This window comes from Apostichopus japonicus, chromosome 20, assembly GCF_037975245.1.
Source record: "Apostichopus japonicus isolate 1M-3 chromosome 20, ASM3797524v1, whole genome shotgun sequence".
Lineage (NCBI taxonomy): Eukaryota > Metazoa > Echinodermata > Holothuroidea > Aspidochirotida > Stichopodidae > Apostichopus > Apostichopus japonicus.
Window position 1 is genome coordinate 35,322,931 of NC_092580.1, and position 18,582 is coordinate 35,341,512.

At 38.1% G+C, this 18,582-nt stretch overlaps 1 protein-coding gene across 2 annotated transcripts in view; it reads left to right on the forward strand.

Moving 5' to 3' along the window:
- LOC139960861 (uncharacterized) overlaps window positions 1-18,582 on the forward strand; it is a 165,069-nt gene that overhangs the window by 123,424 nt on the left and 23,063 nt on the right. For both annotated transcript variants that reach the window (XM_071959499.1, XM_071959500.1), the window contains exons 30-33: window positions 3,305-3,388; window positions 4,898-5,035; window positions 5,992-6,081; window positions 16,585-16,716. In XM_071959499.1, the coding sequence (XP_071815600.1) occupies window positions 3,305-3,388; window positions 4,898-5,035; window positions 5,992-6,081; window positions 16,585-16,716 (444 nt within the window). The remainder of the gene's footprint in view (window positions 1-3,304; window positions 3,389-4,897; window positions 5,036-5,991; window positions 6,082-16,584; window positions 16,717-18,582) is intronic.

Consider the following 18,582-nt stretch of genomic DNA (forward strand, 5'->3'; position numbering starts at 1 on the left):
GTACTCATCTATGGAAAAGTGCTCATCTATTGAAAAGGACTCATCTATGGAAAAGTACTCCTCTATGGAAAAGTACTCCTCTATGGAATAGTATTCATCTAGTGCAATATTACTCATGTAGGTAATAGTACTCATCTATGGAAAAGTACTCATCTATGTAAAAGTATTCATCTATGGAAAAGTACTCATCTATGAAAAAGTACTCATCTATGAAAAAGTACTCATCAATGGAAAAGTACTCATCTATGGAAAAGTGCTCATTTATGGAACAGTATTCATCTATGGAAAAAGTTCTCATCTATGGAAAAGTACTCATCTATGGAAAAGGACTCATTTATGGAAAAGTACTCATCTATGGAAAGAACTCATCAAATGGAGAAATACTCACTATGAAAAAGTACTCATCTATGGTATAGTACTTTATCTAGGCCAATGGTACTCATCTTGGGCAATGGTACTCATCTAGGTAATAGTACTCATCAATGGAAAAGTACTCATCTATGAAAAAGTACTCATCTATGAAAAAGTACTCATCAAGGGCAATGGTACACATCTAGGTAATTGTACTCATCTATTGAAAAGTACTCATCTATGGAAAAGTACTCATGAAGGTAATAGTACTCATCTATGGCAAAATACTCAACTGCCCAAAAGTACTCATCTGGGAATAATATTCACCTAGGGGATAGTATTCACCTAGAGAATAATACTTGTAGTGGGGAATATATCTTGTCTGGTGAAATTACTCATCTAAGGAGTAGTAATCAATTGGGCAATAGTACTAATCTGGCTAAAGTACTAATCTGGCAATAGTTCTAATATGGCAATAGTACTCATCTATGGAATAGTACTCATCTAGGGCAATACTCATCTGAAAATATACTTATCTGACAATAGTACTCATCTGGTCATTAGTACTGATATAAGGCATAGTACTCAACTGGGCAATAGTACTCATCTAGGCAGCATACCTCATCAAGGGAATAGCTCTCATCTAGGTGATAGCACTCATCTAGGACATTATTACCCATCTGGTCATTAGTACTGATGTAAGGCATAGTACTCAATTGGGCAATAGTACACATATAGGCAGCATTACTCATCAAGGGAATAGCTCTCATCTAGGTGATAGCACTCATCTAGGACAACATTACCCATCTGGTCATTAGTACTGATATAAGGCATAGTACTCAATTGGGCAATAGTACTCATCTAGTCAGCATTACTCATCAAGGGAATAGCTCTCATCTAGGTGATAGCACTCATCTAGGACAATATTACCTATCTGGTCATTAGTAGTGATGTAAGGCATAGTACTCATGTGGGCAATAGTACTCATCTAGGCAGCATTACTCATCAAGGGAATAGCTCTCATCTAGGTGATAGCACTCATCTAGGACAATATTACCCATCTGGTCATTAGTACTAATGTAAGGCATAGTACTCATCTAGGCAGCATTACTCATCAAGGGAATAGCTCTCATCTAGGTGATAGCACTCATCTAGGACAATATTACCCATCTGGTCATTAGTACTGATATAAGGCATAGTACTCAATTGGGCAATAGTACTCATCTAGTCAGCATTACTCATCAAGGGAATAGCTCTCATCTAGGTGATAGCACTCATCTAGGACAATATTACCTATCTGGTCATTAGTAGTGATGTAAGGCATAGTACTCATGTGGGCAATAGTACTCATCTATGCAGCATTACTCATCAAGGGAATAGCTCTCATCTAGGTGATAGCACTCATCTAGGACAATATTACCCATCTGGTCATTAGTACTAATGTAAGGCATAGTACTCATCTAGGCAGCATTACTCATCAAGGGAATAGCTCTCATCTAGGTGATAGCACTCATCTAGGACAATATTACCCATCTGGTCATTAGTACTAATGTAAGGCATAGTACACATATAGGCAGCATTACTCATCAAGGGAATAGCTCTCATCTAGGTGATAGCACTCATCTAGGACATTATTACCCATCTGGTCATTAGTACTGATATAAGGCATAGTACTCAATTGGGCAATAGTACACATATAGGCAGCATTACTCATCAAGGGAATAGCTCTCATGTAGGTGATAGCACTCATCTAGGACATTATTACCCATCTGGTTATTAGTACTGATATAAGGCATAGTACTCAATTGGGCAATAGTACACATATAGGCAGCATTACTCATCAAGGGAATAGCTCTCATCTAGGTGATAGCACTCATCTAGGACAATATTACCCATCTGGTCATTAGTACTAATGTAAGGCATAGTACACATATAGGCAGCATTACTCATCAAGGGAATAGCTCTCATCTAGGTGATAGCACTCATCTAGGACATTATTACCCATCTGGTCATTAGTACTGATATAAGGCATAGTACTCAATTGGGCAATAGTACACATATAGGCAGCATTACTCATCAAGGGAATAGCTCTCATCTACGTAGGTGATAGCACTCATCTAGGACATTATTACCCATCTGGTTATTAGTACTGATATAAGGCATAGTACTCAATTGGGCAATAGTACACATATAGGCAGCATTACTCATCAAGGGAATAGCTCTCATCTAGGTGATAGCACTCATCTAGGACAATATTACCCATCTGGTCATTAGTACTGATATAAGGCATAGTACTCGACTGGGCAATAGTACTCATCGAGGGAATAGTAAGCATTTGGACAATAGTAATCATTTAGGCAATAATTCTCACCTCAAAAGACAAGTCAATGGTTATTTGAGGTCAAAAGTCTGAAAACCTTATTGATGCAATAACTTCCTAAGTAAAACTTAGATGAACTCTATAATTAATATGTAGGTTTAGATGTAAAGAGAACTTTAGACACAACACTAATTTTTGCATGTTGTAGATCATTAAACAAGGTTGCTACCAATCAATCCATGGTCTTGTAATAACATGAAATTAGTAATGGCTCTCTTTGAAGTTAGTAGTGGTCAGCACTTAAAACTGTTACTGTTGAATGTTGTCATTCAAAATGTGGCAAGGAGTCACTATTAAGCAACTTGTCTTTCTGTTTCTGCTTTGTGAGGAGGGGCTGCTGTTCAGCATTGTTTTGGGGAGGATGGATGTGGACATGTTATTTTGTAGTAAACTGTAAATCAGTTCAACCTTTTGAGTCATTGATTTTTGTATTGCCGGATTAAAAACAATAAAGATGCAATATTTAACTTGCCTGGCTATTTGTTTCATTGTTGATCTGCTGTTGTAACAGCCTCAGCCCTGTTTTAGTTACCTTCCTATCGTATATCTGTAGTTATTTCTATTGTCTTTCAGCAATTAGAACAAGAGGTTGCCAGACAATGTGAGCAGTGTAAGAATTATGAACTACAGGTGGTTAAGCTGCAAGCAGGCTTCTCAGTAAGTGCAAATTTCATTCTTCTCTTGATTAGGAAAAGTTGCCACTTATTTTTGGATTCTATGATAATTTTAACCTTTGCATTCATGATGGCGTCTGTGTATGTGTTTGTGGCACCCAGCTTGTAAACATGATATCTGAAGAAGGGAAGGTCGGACCAATTTCATATTTAGTGTGTAGAAGTACCACATTGAGTACAAGAAGCCTATAGTTTTTGGTGGAGGTCAAAGGTCATTTGGAGTCGCCAGGGGTCAAAGTGTGAAAATCTTGTAAACAGGATATCTCAAGAAGGGAAGCTTGTGCAGATATCATATTTAGTGTGTATGTGTATAACATTGAATAAAATAAGCCTATTAATTTGGTGGAGGTCAAAGGTCATTTGGGGACAAAGAGGGGGGGGCTAGGTCATGTAGGCCATATGTGTTCATATTCAGGAAATAGCCATGTGGCCTACTGCTCTTCAAAACCTAAAAAGCCTGTTACATCGGAACCACTAATCGTTTTCATTTTTTGGTTACTTTTTCTGAAAATTTATCACAAGATAGATGATTAAATAGTCACCTTTATATTATAATTCTCCTCTTTCTATGGTTTCAGTATAGATGTTGTACAAATGTGATGATAGTGTTTCATAAGTAGCACCTAACTATGCTAATCTATAGCTGTCTTTGTACAGTACATCCCAGGATTTGAAGGATAACGTCTGTTTGTGTGAGCATGATAAAGAGTGTATTTCAGCTGCATTAGTACACACTGCAATATATGGGTGTGAATATGAAGAAAGAGTTGTATGAAAAAATTGAAAAAGTCTGGATTTCATTTGTGTTTAAGTATGGGAACCATTAGAGCAACTTTAATTGGCCTATGTAATGTCTATAAGATGGCAGTCTGGATTTCATTTGTGTTTAAGTATGGGAACCATTAGAGCAACTTAAATTGGCCTATGTAATGTCTATAAGGTGGCAGTCTGGATTTCATTTGTGTTTAAGTCTGGGAACCATTACTATAAGAGCAACTTTAATTGGCCTATGTAATGTCTATAAGGTGGCAGTCTGGATTTCATTTGTGTTTAAGTATGGGAACCATTACTATAAGAGCAACTTTAATTGGCCTATGTAATGTCTATAAGGTGGCAGTCTGGATTTCATTTGTGTTTAAGTATGGGAACCATTACTATAAGAGCAACTTTAATTGGCCTATGTAATGTCTATAAGGTGGCAGTCTCCCTCATTTATCACAGTTCATTGAATTCTCTAAATTTCAGTAATAATTAGAACTTGATTGTTCAAACTCTGATTTGCTAACAGTAGCTACCACATAGACATGTTTGGCGATCCCAAGTTAGTAAGTCTTTTGTATCCAATATGCCAGAGTGTAGGATGCATCAATAGTTCTATAAGCTGGCCAGCAACTTGTCAAGACTGAAGAGCTTGCAAAATATGTTTATTTATCGAGATGTTCATGAAAGGAGGGAACCATAGTCACAATGTATATGTTTCTTTTATGGATAGAATGAGGAAGAAAAGTGTGCTGCTCTTCAGCAAGAGTTAGAAGGACTCCACAACACTCTAAACAACACAGAATCAGAGTTAGAGAGGGTACGCGACAGTGAGGCATCTCTCATAGGCAGTTTAGATGCTGTACAACAGGTATTTTATATATTTGACCCTCAATTTGATCATTGTAAGTGAGTTTGGTGATGATGATAGAGACTTGGGGTCAAGGTTGATATGTAGGTGGGTAGGAGACTCTTCATCTGGTACAGTTAGAGTATTGACACAGTACAGGGGATAGGTTGATATGTAGGTGGGTAGGAGACTCTTCATCTGGTACAGTTAGAGTATTGACACAGTACAGGGGATAGGTTGATATGTAGGTGGGTAGGAGACTCTTCATCTGGTACAGTTAGAGTATTGACACAGTACAGGGGATAGGTTGATATGTAGGTGGGTAGGAGACTCTTCATCTGGTACAGTTAGAGTATTGACACAGTACAGGGGATATCCCATGTAGACTATTTTCATTTTAAATATTTGACCTCAATTTGATCCTTGAAGATGTTTGAGGTGATTGGGAGCTTGTAGTTGCAGCAGGAGTTGGTTTCAATGTAGAGATGGGAGGGAGGGGGATCTCTACATCTTGTAGTATAGACTCCAGGCTCAGAGAGTATCACATCGTTGGGTATCACAATTAAATGTCTGAGATAGGTATTTTTATTATTTTAATTGAATTTGCTCCTTATTAGTGAGTTAGTGGTGGTTGAAGGAGTTGGTTTCAATGTAGAGATGGAAGGGAAGGGAGCTGTGAAGAGCTGATAGTGTAGACCACTTTCAATGTAAACTCAGTTGTTATTGCAGAGATTCAGTTCTGATGTGAATATCATGTTCAATGTGTAAGAAAGAAGCAAATGGTGTAGTGTCAGAGTGCCATGGTATCAGTCTTTATTTGTTTTTATCTTTGGTTGATCAATTTATTTGTTTTTTTTCTTTGTTGATCAAAATAATGAATTCTTCATTTAATTGGTTCCATGAAAGTTTATTCTTATTGATGTTTGTGCAATACAATTGTTTGGAATTGTGACAATTGCTTTCAATTGTTTCTGTAGGCCAAAGATGAACTTGACAGAAGGGTGGTTGAGCTTGATGGCCAACAAAGAGAAGCAGAAAAGTTCTTGCAAGATCTCAAAAGTCAGCAGGTATATTTTAATGCAATCTTCTTATTATTAACTTAATACATTTTCAACATCTTTGGGTTTTCACAATACTTTAGACAATATCTTCAGTGCAATTCTTACATCTATGGATTCTTACAATGCTTCTTTCTTTAGATAATATATTGCTTTAGTGCAATTCTTACATCTGTGGATCCTTAAAATGCTTCTTTCTTCAGATGATATATTGCTTCAATGCAATTCTTACATCTGTGGATTCTTACAATGCTTCTTTCTTTAGATGATATATTGCTTCAGTGCAATTCTTACATCTATGGATTCTTACAATGCTTCTTTCTTTAGACAATATATTGCTTTAGTGCAATTCTTACATCTATGGATTCTTACAATGCTTCTTTCTTTAGACAATATATTGCTTTAGTGCAATTCTTACATCTGTGGAATTTTACAATGCTTCTTTCTTTAGATGATATATTGCTTCAGTGCAATTCTTACATCTGTGGATTTTTACAATGCTTCTTTCTTTAGATGATATATTGCTTCAGTGCAATTCTTACATCTGTGGATTTTTACAATGCTTCTTTCTTTAGATGATATATTGCTTCAGTGCTTCGGCCAATCCCTCATACTACACTAGATCATCATACTAGGTTGTTTTGACCCATTTCATTCAATATATCGGTTCGCACTCAAACTTGTGCATGTTGAGCCGACGTACAATTAATTTGTTATTACCAGTTGTAATTTTCCCCAACAGTTATTGATTTGTTAATACGAATTATTATTTTGCTGTAATGAAATACTTGTATGTTATTATAAAATATTTCTTGATAAAAATGAGTGACTACTTCATAATGATGAATTATTAATTTATTACAATTAATGTTATATTAATAAGTACCACACATGAAGAATTTTTAACATGCAATTATATACAAATATTTATTTCATCATAACGAATTGTAATTTCTTAAAATGATTATTGATTTGTTAGTAAGAATCATTTGATTTAATGATACACTATTACACTTATAATGAAACGTTATTTGGTAACACTGAATTTACTAAGGGAGTTGTTATGGAAACTCCCTGTTCATCTCTCTCTCTAGTCGACAGAAGTCAGAATCATGTTGAGATTTGCCCAATTATTTCTGTCCCTCATCAAGTTAGGAAGATCAGTTTGAATCACCCCGATGTCCCTAGCAACTACATCTATATAGCTGAGCTTATGTTTTCCCCAATTTCTCCTTCCATGTTTTGGTGTCCACATGATAAGTTGAGAGACTGGTTCCTTGGTGTTCCTGTATGAGTGCCCTGCTAGTTTGAGACGGCGTTGTTGTATCTTACAGGATAGTTTTGGTTCATTGCCATACAGTTCAGTATTTGTCATATGTTGACTCCAATGTACATTTAAACATTTCCGTAAAAGTCTTGTGTAGCACCCATCTAGTTTTGCTTCCAATTCCTTCGTAACTGTCCATGTATCGGAGCCATACATGATGACAGACTGTACAGTTGATTTAAAAATGTCTAGTTTGGTCTTTCTGTTGAGGCCAGATTTCCACACAGTGTCCATTTTATTACAAGCAGACCATGCCATGCCAATTCTTTTGTTGATTTCACTTTTACTGTCTCTCACAAGGGAACCAAGGTACTTGTAGTTGTAGACTTCATTTAGTTTTGCACCACTACTTATTTTGATGTCGATTTTGTCCTGGGTTTTGATGTTGACTGTGAGATATTCAGTTTTTGACTCATTAAGTCTAAGGCCCACACTTCTAGCATGCTTTTCAACCTTTTGCAGTAGCTCTTGACCGGTGTGCTGATCATCGCTACATAGGACAATATCATCCGCAAAATCTAGATCACATAGGACTTCTTTTGGATATCTTGAGCTTCTTCTTTGGTTGAGTGTGACGCCTAGTTGCTCTGCATTTATGGTTGATTTCCTCATTATGTAGTCTAGTACAATAATGAATAAAAACGGGGCCAGAGTATCGCCCTGTAGAACTCCTGCTTTGATTTGGAAAGGATCAGTGTCACCGTCGGGTGAGAGAACGATGGCTTCGGTGTTTTTGTACATAACTTGGATGGCACTGACCATTTTTTCCGGTATTCCATAAGCCCTGAGTATTTTGAACATTTTTCCTCTATGAATCGAGTCGAATGCCTTGCGAAAGTCAACCAAGGTTGCCTTGCGGGGGAGATTGTGAATATCTGCTTCCTCTAATCTGCGCCTCAATGCTAGGATGTGTCCAGCAGTACTCCTACCCTTTCTAAATCCATTTTGGTTCCATCTAAGCTTTTCTTTGACAGGGCTTCTGCATCTGTTCAGTATGAGTCTATTGTATATCTTAGCTGCCATTGGTGTCAGGCTTATTCCCCTGTAGTTGGTGGTCAGGCTAAGGTTTCCCTTTTTAGGTAAGGGAACTATGGCACTCCTTGCGAATTCAATTTGTTTTTGGGCTGAGTCTAGTATGAAGTTACACAGAGTCAAGAGAAAAACTTTGAACTCGTCAATTTTCCAGAATTCTAGTGGTATTTCATCAAGACCTGGCGCTTTGCCTGCCTTTGTAGCCTTGAGAACTGCATTGAGCTCATCCATAGTGAAAGACTGTAGATATTTCTAGGTCACCGTCTGAAATGATTTCAATGTCTTCACTGTCATCTAGTATTGAAGGTTCTTCTCCAAGTAATGCTTCAAAGTGGTTTTTCCACTGCTTCTGTCTTTCTTCAGGTGTATTGCCATTCAGCCTCCCTTGGGTCGTTGCTTTCCTACCGGTTACATGGTCTATTATTTTACAGGCTACTGATGGATCGTTACAGTTAAAGTTGCCAGATATTTCATCAAACCTTTCTTTGTAATAGTTATTTTCTGCTATTTTGTATGCTTCTGAGAGCTGGCTTTTCAGATTTTGTACCTCATTCTGTTCGGTTGCCGTCTGCAGTTTTTCTCTTATGTCCACAACTGACTTAATGTTGTACAGGGCTGCTGTCTTTGTTCTGCACTTCCTTTTTGGGAGTAGTTTTGGGGCTACCTCTTTATTTGCTTGTACTAGGTAACTGTACTCTTTACAGGGGTCTGTAGCATTGGTAGACACTACAGAAAATCTGTTTTTAACTGCAATGGTGAATTTCTTCTGCAATTCTGCATCTGTTCGAAGCACTTTCCAGTCTAGAACTGTTCTCTTTTGAGTTGATTGTTTTGGTGCTCTTAGGCTCAAAACTATGCGGCAAGTGAGGATACGATGATCAGAACCAACACTTCCGAATGAGCTGTAGGCTTCAATATTTTGAACGCTATTCTTCCATTTAGATCTCACAAAGATGAAATCTAGCTGGGCATTGTAGCCTGATGGATATGTGAAGGTCCACAATTTCCCTTTGTGTTTTTGGAATTTTAGGTTGATAGGTATGAGGTCTGTTTCATTGATGAGGTCCAGCAGTAATTCACCATTTCGATTTGTCTCTGCATGGAATGTATACTTGCCATCGGAGTGACCAACCTTGGCATTCATGTCCCCTCTGATTAAAAGAAAATTGTGTTTTGGAATTTCATTGATTGCTGCTATGAGGTCCTTGTAGAGTGTTTTTGTTTTTTCTTCACAGCTGGCATTGGTTGGACTATAACAGCTGATGATGGTATTGGCTGGGTTTCCACTGTTCATAATAAGGGATCATTAAGTGTTTACAATGTTTACAATGCCGAGCGGCGCCTACTTAGAATTCGTCCTCCCTTTACAATGGCTATTTACGTATGTATTAAGTGGACGCAGACTATTTACCGGTTGTGCTCCCGCTCAGTATCGTACACCGCGCTGTTACAGTAGAACCCTGTTGTTCCCACCTCATTCAAGTCGTTAATAAATTGTAACTGTGAAGTACTGTAGGCATTACACAATAGTAATTCCACTAGCTTTTACAAATTTACAAAACATTGTAAACACATAATGATCCCTTATTATGAAGTAACGTTTCATTACAAATGTAATTGTATATCATTAAAACAAATAAATTGTATTAACAAATCAAGATCATTTTAAATAAATTACAATTCGTATGAAATAAAAATTTGTATTTAATTGCATGTTAACAATTCTACATGTGTGGTACTTATTAATATGACATTAATTGTATTTTATTTCAGCAAAATAATATTTCGTACTAACAAATCAATAATTTTTGGGGAAAATTTCAACTGGTAATCACGAATTAATAATTAAAAATACTAGCGGGCTTAATTGTACGTCGTCTGAACATGCACAAACTCCCGAATATTGAGTGCGAACCGATACTGAATGTGGAATACCAGCACCGTACTCATATACTCATCACACTAACGTTAGTTTTGTTTTGGCGAGAGATCCAACTTTTTTCCCGAGGCCTAAAGGAGCACGCCTCCTTTTAACAGTTGATTCACTGCAATCAAGCAAATGTGCCATTCTTTTGTTGGTGAAACCGATTTTCACAAATTCCTCGAGTTGTAAATCATCGTTTTGATCCATTTTAATTTGTGATTGCAAATTCAATGAACAAGTACGAGTGCGAACGGTCGACGAACTCTGTGATTGAAAAGTTCACGCCCCGCCCACGATATAAATATGCAATTGAGTTAGGCTGTCACTCAAAGGGAAGAACTCTGAGGCGGCCATCTCTGAATCGACCATTTCTTAGTAACGACCATTCCATTTCTGAATCGGCGGCTCCTGAAGGACGACGGTTGCTGTGTTTGCGCAGCGATCTCTGAGTAGACAGTCTGTGTATTAGCGACCATCTCTAAGTGGATGGCGCCTCACGTTAACCGGCGATTTGAAAATGGACGGCTGCTGTATTTGAGCGGCGATCTCTAAATGGACGGTTTCTGAGCGAACGACCATTTCTGAGTGGACGGCACCTCACGTTGACCCTTTTGCGCATTCCATAGCTACGTAGTCACTTGGAGTATACTGTGGAATGACCCAGCTACGTAGTCACTTGGAGTGTCCTGTGTTATGACCCAGCTACGTAGTCACTTGAACTGTACTGTGTAATGACCAGGTACATAGTCACTTGGAGTATACTGTGGAATGACCCAGCTACGTAGTCACTTGGAGTGTCCTGTGTTATGACCCAGCTACGTAGTCACCTGAACTGTAGTCACCTGAACTACGTAGTCACCTGAATTGTGTGTACGCAGCGCTATTTGATGGCAGCTCTACACATCTTACTCGTAAAAGTTTCGTATTTTATCTACCAAGATAGCATTTTCTGTGTTATGTACTTTCATACTTGTTAGCATAACCATCCTGGAGTTTATTGGATTATTCAATTTTGGCAAGTTGTGGCTGGATTTTGGAATAATCTTGAATATTTCTATTGCCTTCCAAAGGATCATTGCAAATTCTGCCTATGCACTTTACTTCCATGGCTTTTCGCATTGCATACTCTAGTAGCGTTCTCCATTCTTTAAGGTACCTGGTAAAGGAATCTGTGACTACTCAGCCATGTAAAAGACCTTTTGTTGATACCTTTCGTTTAAGGAGGCAACGAACAAGGAGAGGAACAAAAGCTGGTTGCAGGTTTAAAAGACCTATTCTATCTTTGGTCAATGTTAGATCTTGTCAACAGAAAACTGTAAGTAACATCATTGTGTCGAGGGGAGTGGATTTTACCAATCTTGTTGATCTTTCTTTCTTACAAAGCGCTCCTTACAAAATCAATGATAATGATGACCGTTTCATTCAAACTTTGATACGTCCGAGATTTTATCGCCACACACACACTAGTAAAACTGTAACTAGCATTAATCTTGTTGTAATCAATTGCAAAGATGAATCTAAGGGCCCTGGTCCTCAACCATTATCTGTTTGTTTGATTAATGTTCGATCAGTTAAAAACAAAGCTGTGTCAGTTGCCGACTATGTTTCCTCAGAGAAAATTGATGTCCTTGCAATTACTGAGACATGGCTAAGGGAACCAACAGACAACCATACATTACGCAATCTTGTTCCTAATGGTTATGATTTTAAACATATACCTCGTCAAGCTAACAGGCCTGGTGGAGGTGTTGGCATTCTATACAATTCCTGTTTAACTGTGGAAGTGATAAGCTCAAATCGAAATAGCGGTTTCACTCATTTTGAACATATGAACTGCAGGGTCAGTAACAAGAATTCTCAATTTATTATGTGCGTCGTTTACAGACCCCCACCCTCTACCAAAAACGGACTCAAAAATACAGTATTTTTTGATGAATGGTCGCAATTTTTGGAGAGTCTTGCCTCGTCCATTGATAAGGTTGTTGTTGTTGGCGATGTTAATTTTCATCTCGATAAAGAAAATGATCTTAGTACCAAGCGGTTCTGCAATTTGCTTAATGCTTACAGTTTTGTGCAAAACGTTACTGGACCCACCCAACGTGCGGGCCACACACTAGACACTGTTATAACCAACGAGTCCGCATCGAGTGGTTTTCTTTCTGGATCTCCGATAATCACCGATCCTAATCTTGGTGATGCCAATGGAAACTTAACCTGCGACCACTATGCTGTGCGTTTCAACCTTGATATGTGTAAACCAAAGCATCCACGTAAATGTATAACGTACCGAAGGTATCGCTCTATACAAATTTCAGACTTAGTGGATGACATAAGGAATAATGCCGAGCTGATGGTTACGAATCGTTCATTATGTGATTTGGTTGACATTTACAATAGCCAGTTGACACGCCTAATGGATATTCATGCACCAATAATCACGAAGTATATCACATTGCGTCCTAATGCACCTTGGTATTCTGATAGATTGAGAGATGCGAAACATAAGCGCCGTAAAGCTGAAAGAGTCTGGAGAAAATCAAAACTTACTGTTCATTTTCTGATTTACAAACAATCGTGCCGCGATGTAAATAAATTACTTGTCAAAGAAAAACAAAACTATTACTCAACTAAGATTACTGAATGTGGTAACGACATGAAGCAACTCTTTCAATTGACTCGCCACATTATGGGAGAAAATAGTAGCTTAACCTTGCCCGATCACACCTCGGCCGAGAATCTCGCAAATCAATTCAATGAGTTTTTCATAGATAAAGTTGCTTCCATTCACCAACGTTTCGATAATAACGTCAGTTGGACGGACATAATGGAAGCCGATGTTACCTTTAATGGAGAATGCCTTTCACAATTTGAACCCACCAATGAGACTGAGATACGGGAATTAATTCTTCGTGTACCAAATAAATCGTGTTCCATGGATCCTTTGCCAACATGGATATTGAAGAGGTGTGTTGATGTTTTGCTCCCAATTATTACAGCCATTGTTAATAAATCCCTAGCCGAGTCTCTCGTTCCGCCATCATTCAAACAGTCGTGTGTAACTCCACTCCTGAAAAAAACTGGACTGAACAAAGACTCTCTTTTAAATTACCGACCTGTTTCGCAATTACCATTTGTGTCGAAACTAGTTGAAAGAGTCGTTGCAAACAGATTAAGTCACCACTTAGCTGTAAATGCACTGCACGATACCTATCAGTCTGCCTACAGGCAACACCACTCAACGGAGTCCGCTCTTTTGAAGGTGCACAACGACATAGCAGTTTCACTTGATTCGAAGTTTAATGTGGCTCTTATCTTACTTGACTTGTCCGCTGCTTTCGATGTCATCGACCACCAAATTTTGTTTCAACGTCTGGAAAAAACTTTTGGGGTTACACTAAATGCATTAAGCTGGTTTAAATCTTATATGACAGGAAGAAAGCAATGGGTGAAAATTGGCCAGACTTCGTCGACAGCTGTACAACTTAGCACTGGCGTCCCACAAGGCTCAGTACTTGGCCCCATCATTTATTGTATGTTCACCAAACCACTGTGTGAAATCATAAAGCGTCACCAAGTCAACTACCACTGCTACGCCGATGATACGCAACTCTATTTACAGTTCGATCCCAAAATGCCATGGACAGAAATACAAGAAAAGTTGCAGGAATGTGTAAACAATGTTGGGATGTGGTTGAGGAGAAACAAACTTATGTTAAATGATGTTAAAACGGAACTTATTATTTTTTCACCTAAAACCCAATTGAAAGACGATGTAACTCCGCACATTACAGTTGGGACCAATACCATTTATCCTGCATCTATTGTTAAGAATTTAGGAGTTTACTTTGACTCTCATCTTACCATGGAGACCCAAGTTAATCATATTATCAAGTCTTGCTATTTCCATATTCGTAATATAGGTAGAATAAGAGATTTCATTACAACTGATGCATGTAAAATACTGGTGCAATCCCTTGTTACCTCTCGCCTCGATTATTGCAATTCTTTACTCTTTGGTATTTCACAGTCTCTAACAAACCGCCTACAACGCACACAAAATTGTGCAGCTCGCCTTATATCTAGAACTCCTCGTCACAACCATATATCTCCTGTACTGTATGAACTGCATTGGTTACCTGTACGTTTTAGATCAAAATTTAAGATTCTTTTACTTACCTTTAAGGCTCTTAATCACTTGACCCCTAGCTACATCACCAATGAAACCATACCTTATATTCCGCCTAGATCCTTACGCTCAATGAATAAAAATTTACTTAGTGTGCCTTCTACCCGATCATCAACATATGAATTTAAACGTTTTGATTATACTGCTGCCACATTATGGAATAACTTACCCCAGGACATTTGCAATATTAATATAGACTTAACGCAATTCAAGAAATTACTTAAAACACTGTTTTTCAGAGCTGCCAACACAGATTAATGTACTTATTTTATATTTGCTGTACATACTTATTTTAGGTGTTATTATTGTATTTTAGTAATAAGTTTTCTATTTATTTTTCTATTTATGTTTTAATATTTCTATTTTTCTATACAATCTTAACTTTTACATCCTTTTTAACTTTTTGTACTTTTAACGAATTTTTTATCTTTTGCTGTAAAGCGCTTTAGAGCAATTTTTTAATTGAATAAGGCGCTATATAAATCTCGTGTAATAATAATAATAATAACTGTACTTTGTAATGACCAGGTACATAGTCACTTGGAGTATACTGTGGAATGACCCAGCTACGTAGTCACTTGGAGTGTCCTGTGTTATGACCCAGCTACGTAGTCACTTGAACTGTACTGTGTAATGACCAGGTACATAGTCTCTTGGAGTGTACTGTGTTATGACCCAGCTACGTAGTTGCTTGGAGTGTCCTGTGAAATGACCCAGCTACATAGTCACTTGGAGTGTCCTGTGTGATGACCCAGCTACGTAGTCACCTGGACTGTACTGTGTAATGACCCAGTCCATAGTCACTTGGAGTATACTGTGGAATGACCCAGTACATAGTCACTTGCAGTGTCCTGTGTGATGACCCAGCTACGTAGTTAGCTAGTAGATTGTTAGGTTTGGAGGTCATTGCTTCACTTAATATTAACAAGCAGCTGTTAAGCAATACTGGTGATTCAAATACACTGTCTACCAAATCAGTCTTCGTCCATCCAAAGGATGATTTGTTTCACTCTGCCCAGTGGGTTCACATAGTTTAGGGTTTTCTCTAATGCAGAGTTACAATAAATTAAATTGTTGTTATATGCCAATGGTTGGACTGATATAATTAGACATATATTTTGTGATAATTTGCTGTACTTTGGAGACACAGCATAACTAAAGCTTGATGACCTTTAGCCATTAACATGAACATAGGTTCTAAGGCTATATCAGTTAGAAAAGACCAAAAGCCTCAACCCTCTCATGAACATGTACATTATATGTGAAAAGTAAGCCAGGAGGCTACATGGCAACATTGATCATCAGAAGTTGATGTAATTTTCACAAACTGCAGAAAGCCAATTTTCATCATTACCATTCCTTAGATTAGGGATGTATATAAATGACCCACAACCCATATTTATTATTCATACAGTACCCACTTCCCAGCCTGTTTAGATTATGGAGGGGGAAAATAACTCACAGCTCCTTGTTGTAAACCATGGCTTTGTATAGTACTTACCCTTCTAACAGGTGAAGATTATGGATTATATAATGACCCCCGACCCCTAGTTGTAAAGCAAAGTGTCATAAAGTACCCATTATGACTTACCATCCCTAGTTGTAAAGCAAGGTTTCATTCAGTACCCATTAAGACCCACTAGCCCTGGTCATTAACCATGTATTTATCCAGTATCCGCCTTACAGGTCAAGATTATGGAAGTTTATAATGATCCCTAACCCTTTCTTGTAAAGTATGATTTTATGGATGTATAGCATGGATGTATATATTACCCTCCATTTGTGAAATATTGATGTACATGGTTAGCCCTTTCACCTAGCCCCCACCCCTTTCCTCAGCTTTAATTATGGCAGCCTGCATGTATTAAGTGGAAGTAATTCGTATCCATCATTCTCTTAATGTTGGTATCTTGTGTACTTTCTCATTGTACTTTATGTTCAATGCTTTGAATGTTCTCCAGGGCTACTGCCATATCCACAATGCTTCCAACATAGCATAGCAATTTTTGTGTTCCTTTTATCTGTGTTGGTTTTGTTTTGCAGATGTCTTTGCAGGACGACCTTGAAAGTCAGAAGCAGACTTGCAGTGAGTTAGAGGAAGACAAGGGTAGACTGATTTCTAAACTGGAGTCAGAACAGCAGGCACACGAGAGAGAGAAGAGAGAAAGAGCTCAGGTTAGTCATGCTTGCTATATGCAAAAACATAGACACAGAGACAATGAAGATATCTGTGGGTGGCTAAACAGATATCAAGGATTGCATTAGCTGCTAGGACACAGCCTGGATTATTACAGTTCATTTTGCTGTTGTAGGGTGTCAGCAGGGGGGCAAGGGGACAAGGGTAGCACTTCCTCCCTGGAAGTTCAAAGTAGTTAAAAAAGAGTCAAAAATATCACAAAAGCCCCCTGAACCCTCACTTAGACATTGAATTGTATTTTTGTGCTGTAAGATCGTTATCAGAGCACATCACATATATGAAAAGTTATAGCTGAAGTCCCTAGGGCCACACCAGGGCTTAGAATATATTTGGGAGTAATGTACTTGTATTGGTATGTATTAGGTTCAAACTTGCTACAAGAGAGTAAGACGTCTCAGAAATGCTGCAGCTTCCCTAGCTCTTCCCCCTGGACCCCACTAGGGCTCTGAGATATATCCCCACAAAGTAATGTAAGAGTAAGTCCTTTTGCTGACATGCATTTATGTGTTTTGCTATTAGATTGTCAGGAAATATCTAAAAGTACAACAGCTTCCGGGTACTTGGCAACACCCCTGTACTGCTAGCCAATAACAGTATACACAATTGGAAATACTTCCTACCCATCTCAGTATACAGCGGAATTATAGAAACAAATAGTTATGTTTGTTGGTTTTACATATAAGGTTGCTTGGCCTGTCGCTGTGAGAGATCATCTTGCCAGGTTACCAGTGGCTTAATCTGCCAAATATCCAGAAATTATCAGCCAATTCAGATAGCAATAGAATGAATAACCACATAGATACAGTACTTATCTATGTATGGTGCATCTATATTGCTGCAATGCTCCTTGCAATGCTCAGCCCCCACAGACACAAAACTATGTGGTTTAATTTTAATGGTTAAGAGATTAATTCTATTGAAAAAAAGTTAAAACAGAAGTGTGCTTGCCCCCCTCTGGCCTTTTTTTCTGCAAACGCCCATGCTTCAAGTAAAGGCACAAACATTACAGTGGATACTAGGTTTGCTTAGTAATGCAACTTACTACATGTCAATTGAGTCTTATACACTCATTGAATACAAAGGTTAATTGTTTACTACATATCCATGAATAGGAATCAATTAACCATGTTGTCTCTGCTGTTCTCATAAGTCCATTAGTTCTATTTTGTTCATTCATACTTGTTAAAATTCTCAAATCTGATTAGCCACTGTTATCAGCCGACTGTGCATTAGGGAAGCCTCGCAAATCTAAGCCCCAAGTTCGGACCTGTGGATTTATCCGCGGCTATCATGAGCACAGCCACGAGCAGATAATGAGTTACACTTGAGTGCACACTCTCTCCAAAGCACCCTCCACGCTATACAGTTACATTCACCGCCGCAGTCAAGCTTTTACTAAGCCGATTTGAACACAATATCGAGCTTAACAAAAGAGCACTCTTAATTAAGAGTCAAAAGGTGTCCAAACATTCTGCAAAGATAGTGTGTTTATAAGTTGTATTATATCTTCTGCAAAGGCAAAACTTAATTATGGCAAATAATTAAGCAATAATTGTTTGCCCAGTCAGCCAAGTGGGTACAATAACTTTCGTTGCCTTTTTGCAAGTACAAGTTTCAGATTAAAAATCTAAAAAAACTTAAACCAAATCACAATCTAACACATAAGCTTGAACCAGAGTCTAACATACGAAGGCTCTAGCATTATCCTACTTGTGAAGAACAAGACCTGAACTCCCTAGCAGGTGAAAAAAATCAGTTGACTGTAGAGCAATTTCGCACCCCGACAGAGCTGTATTTTTTTTTTGTAGCCAGCTAGTGACCATCATTGGCGAGACAAAATAACC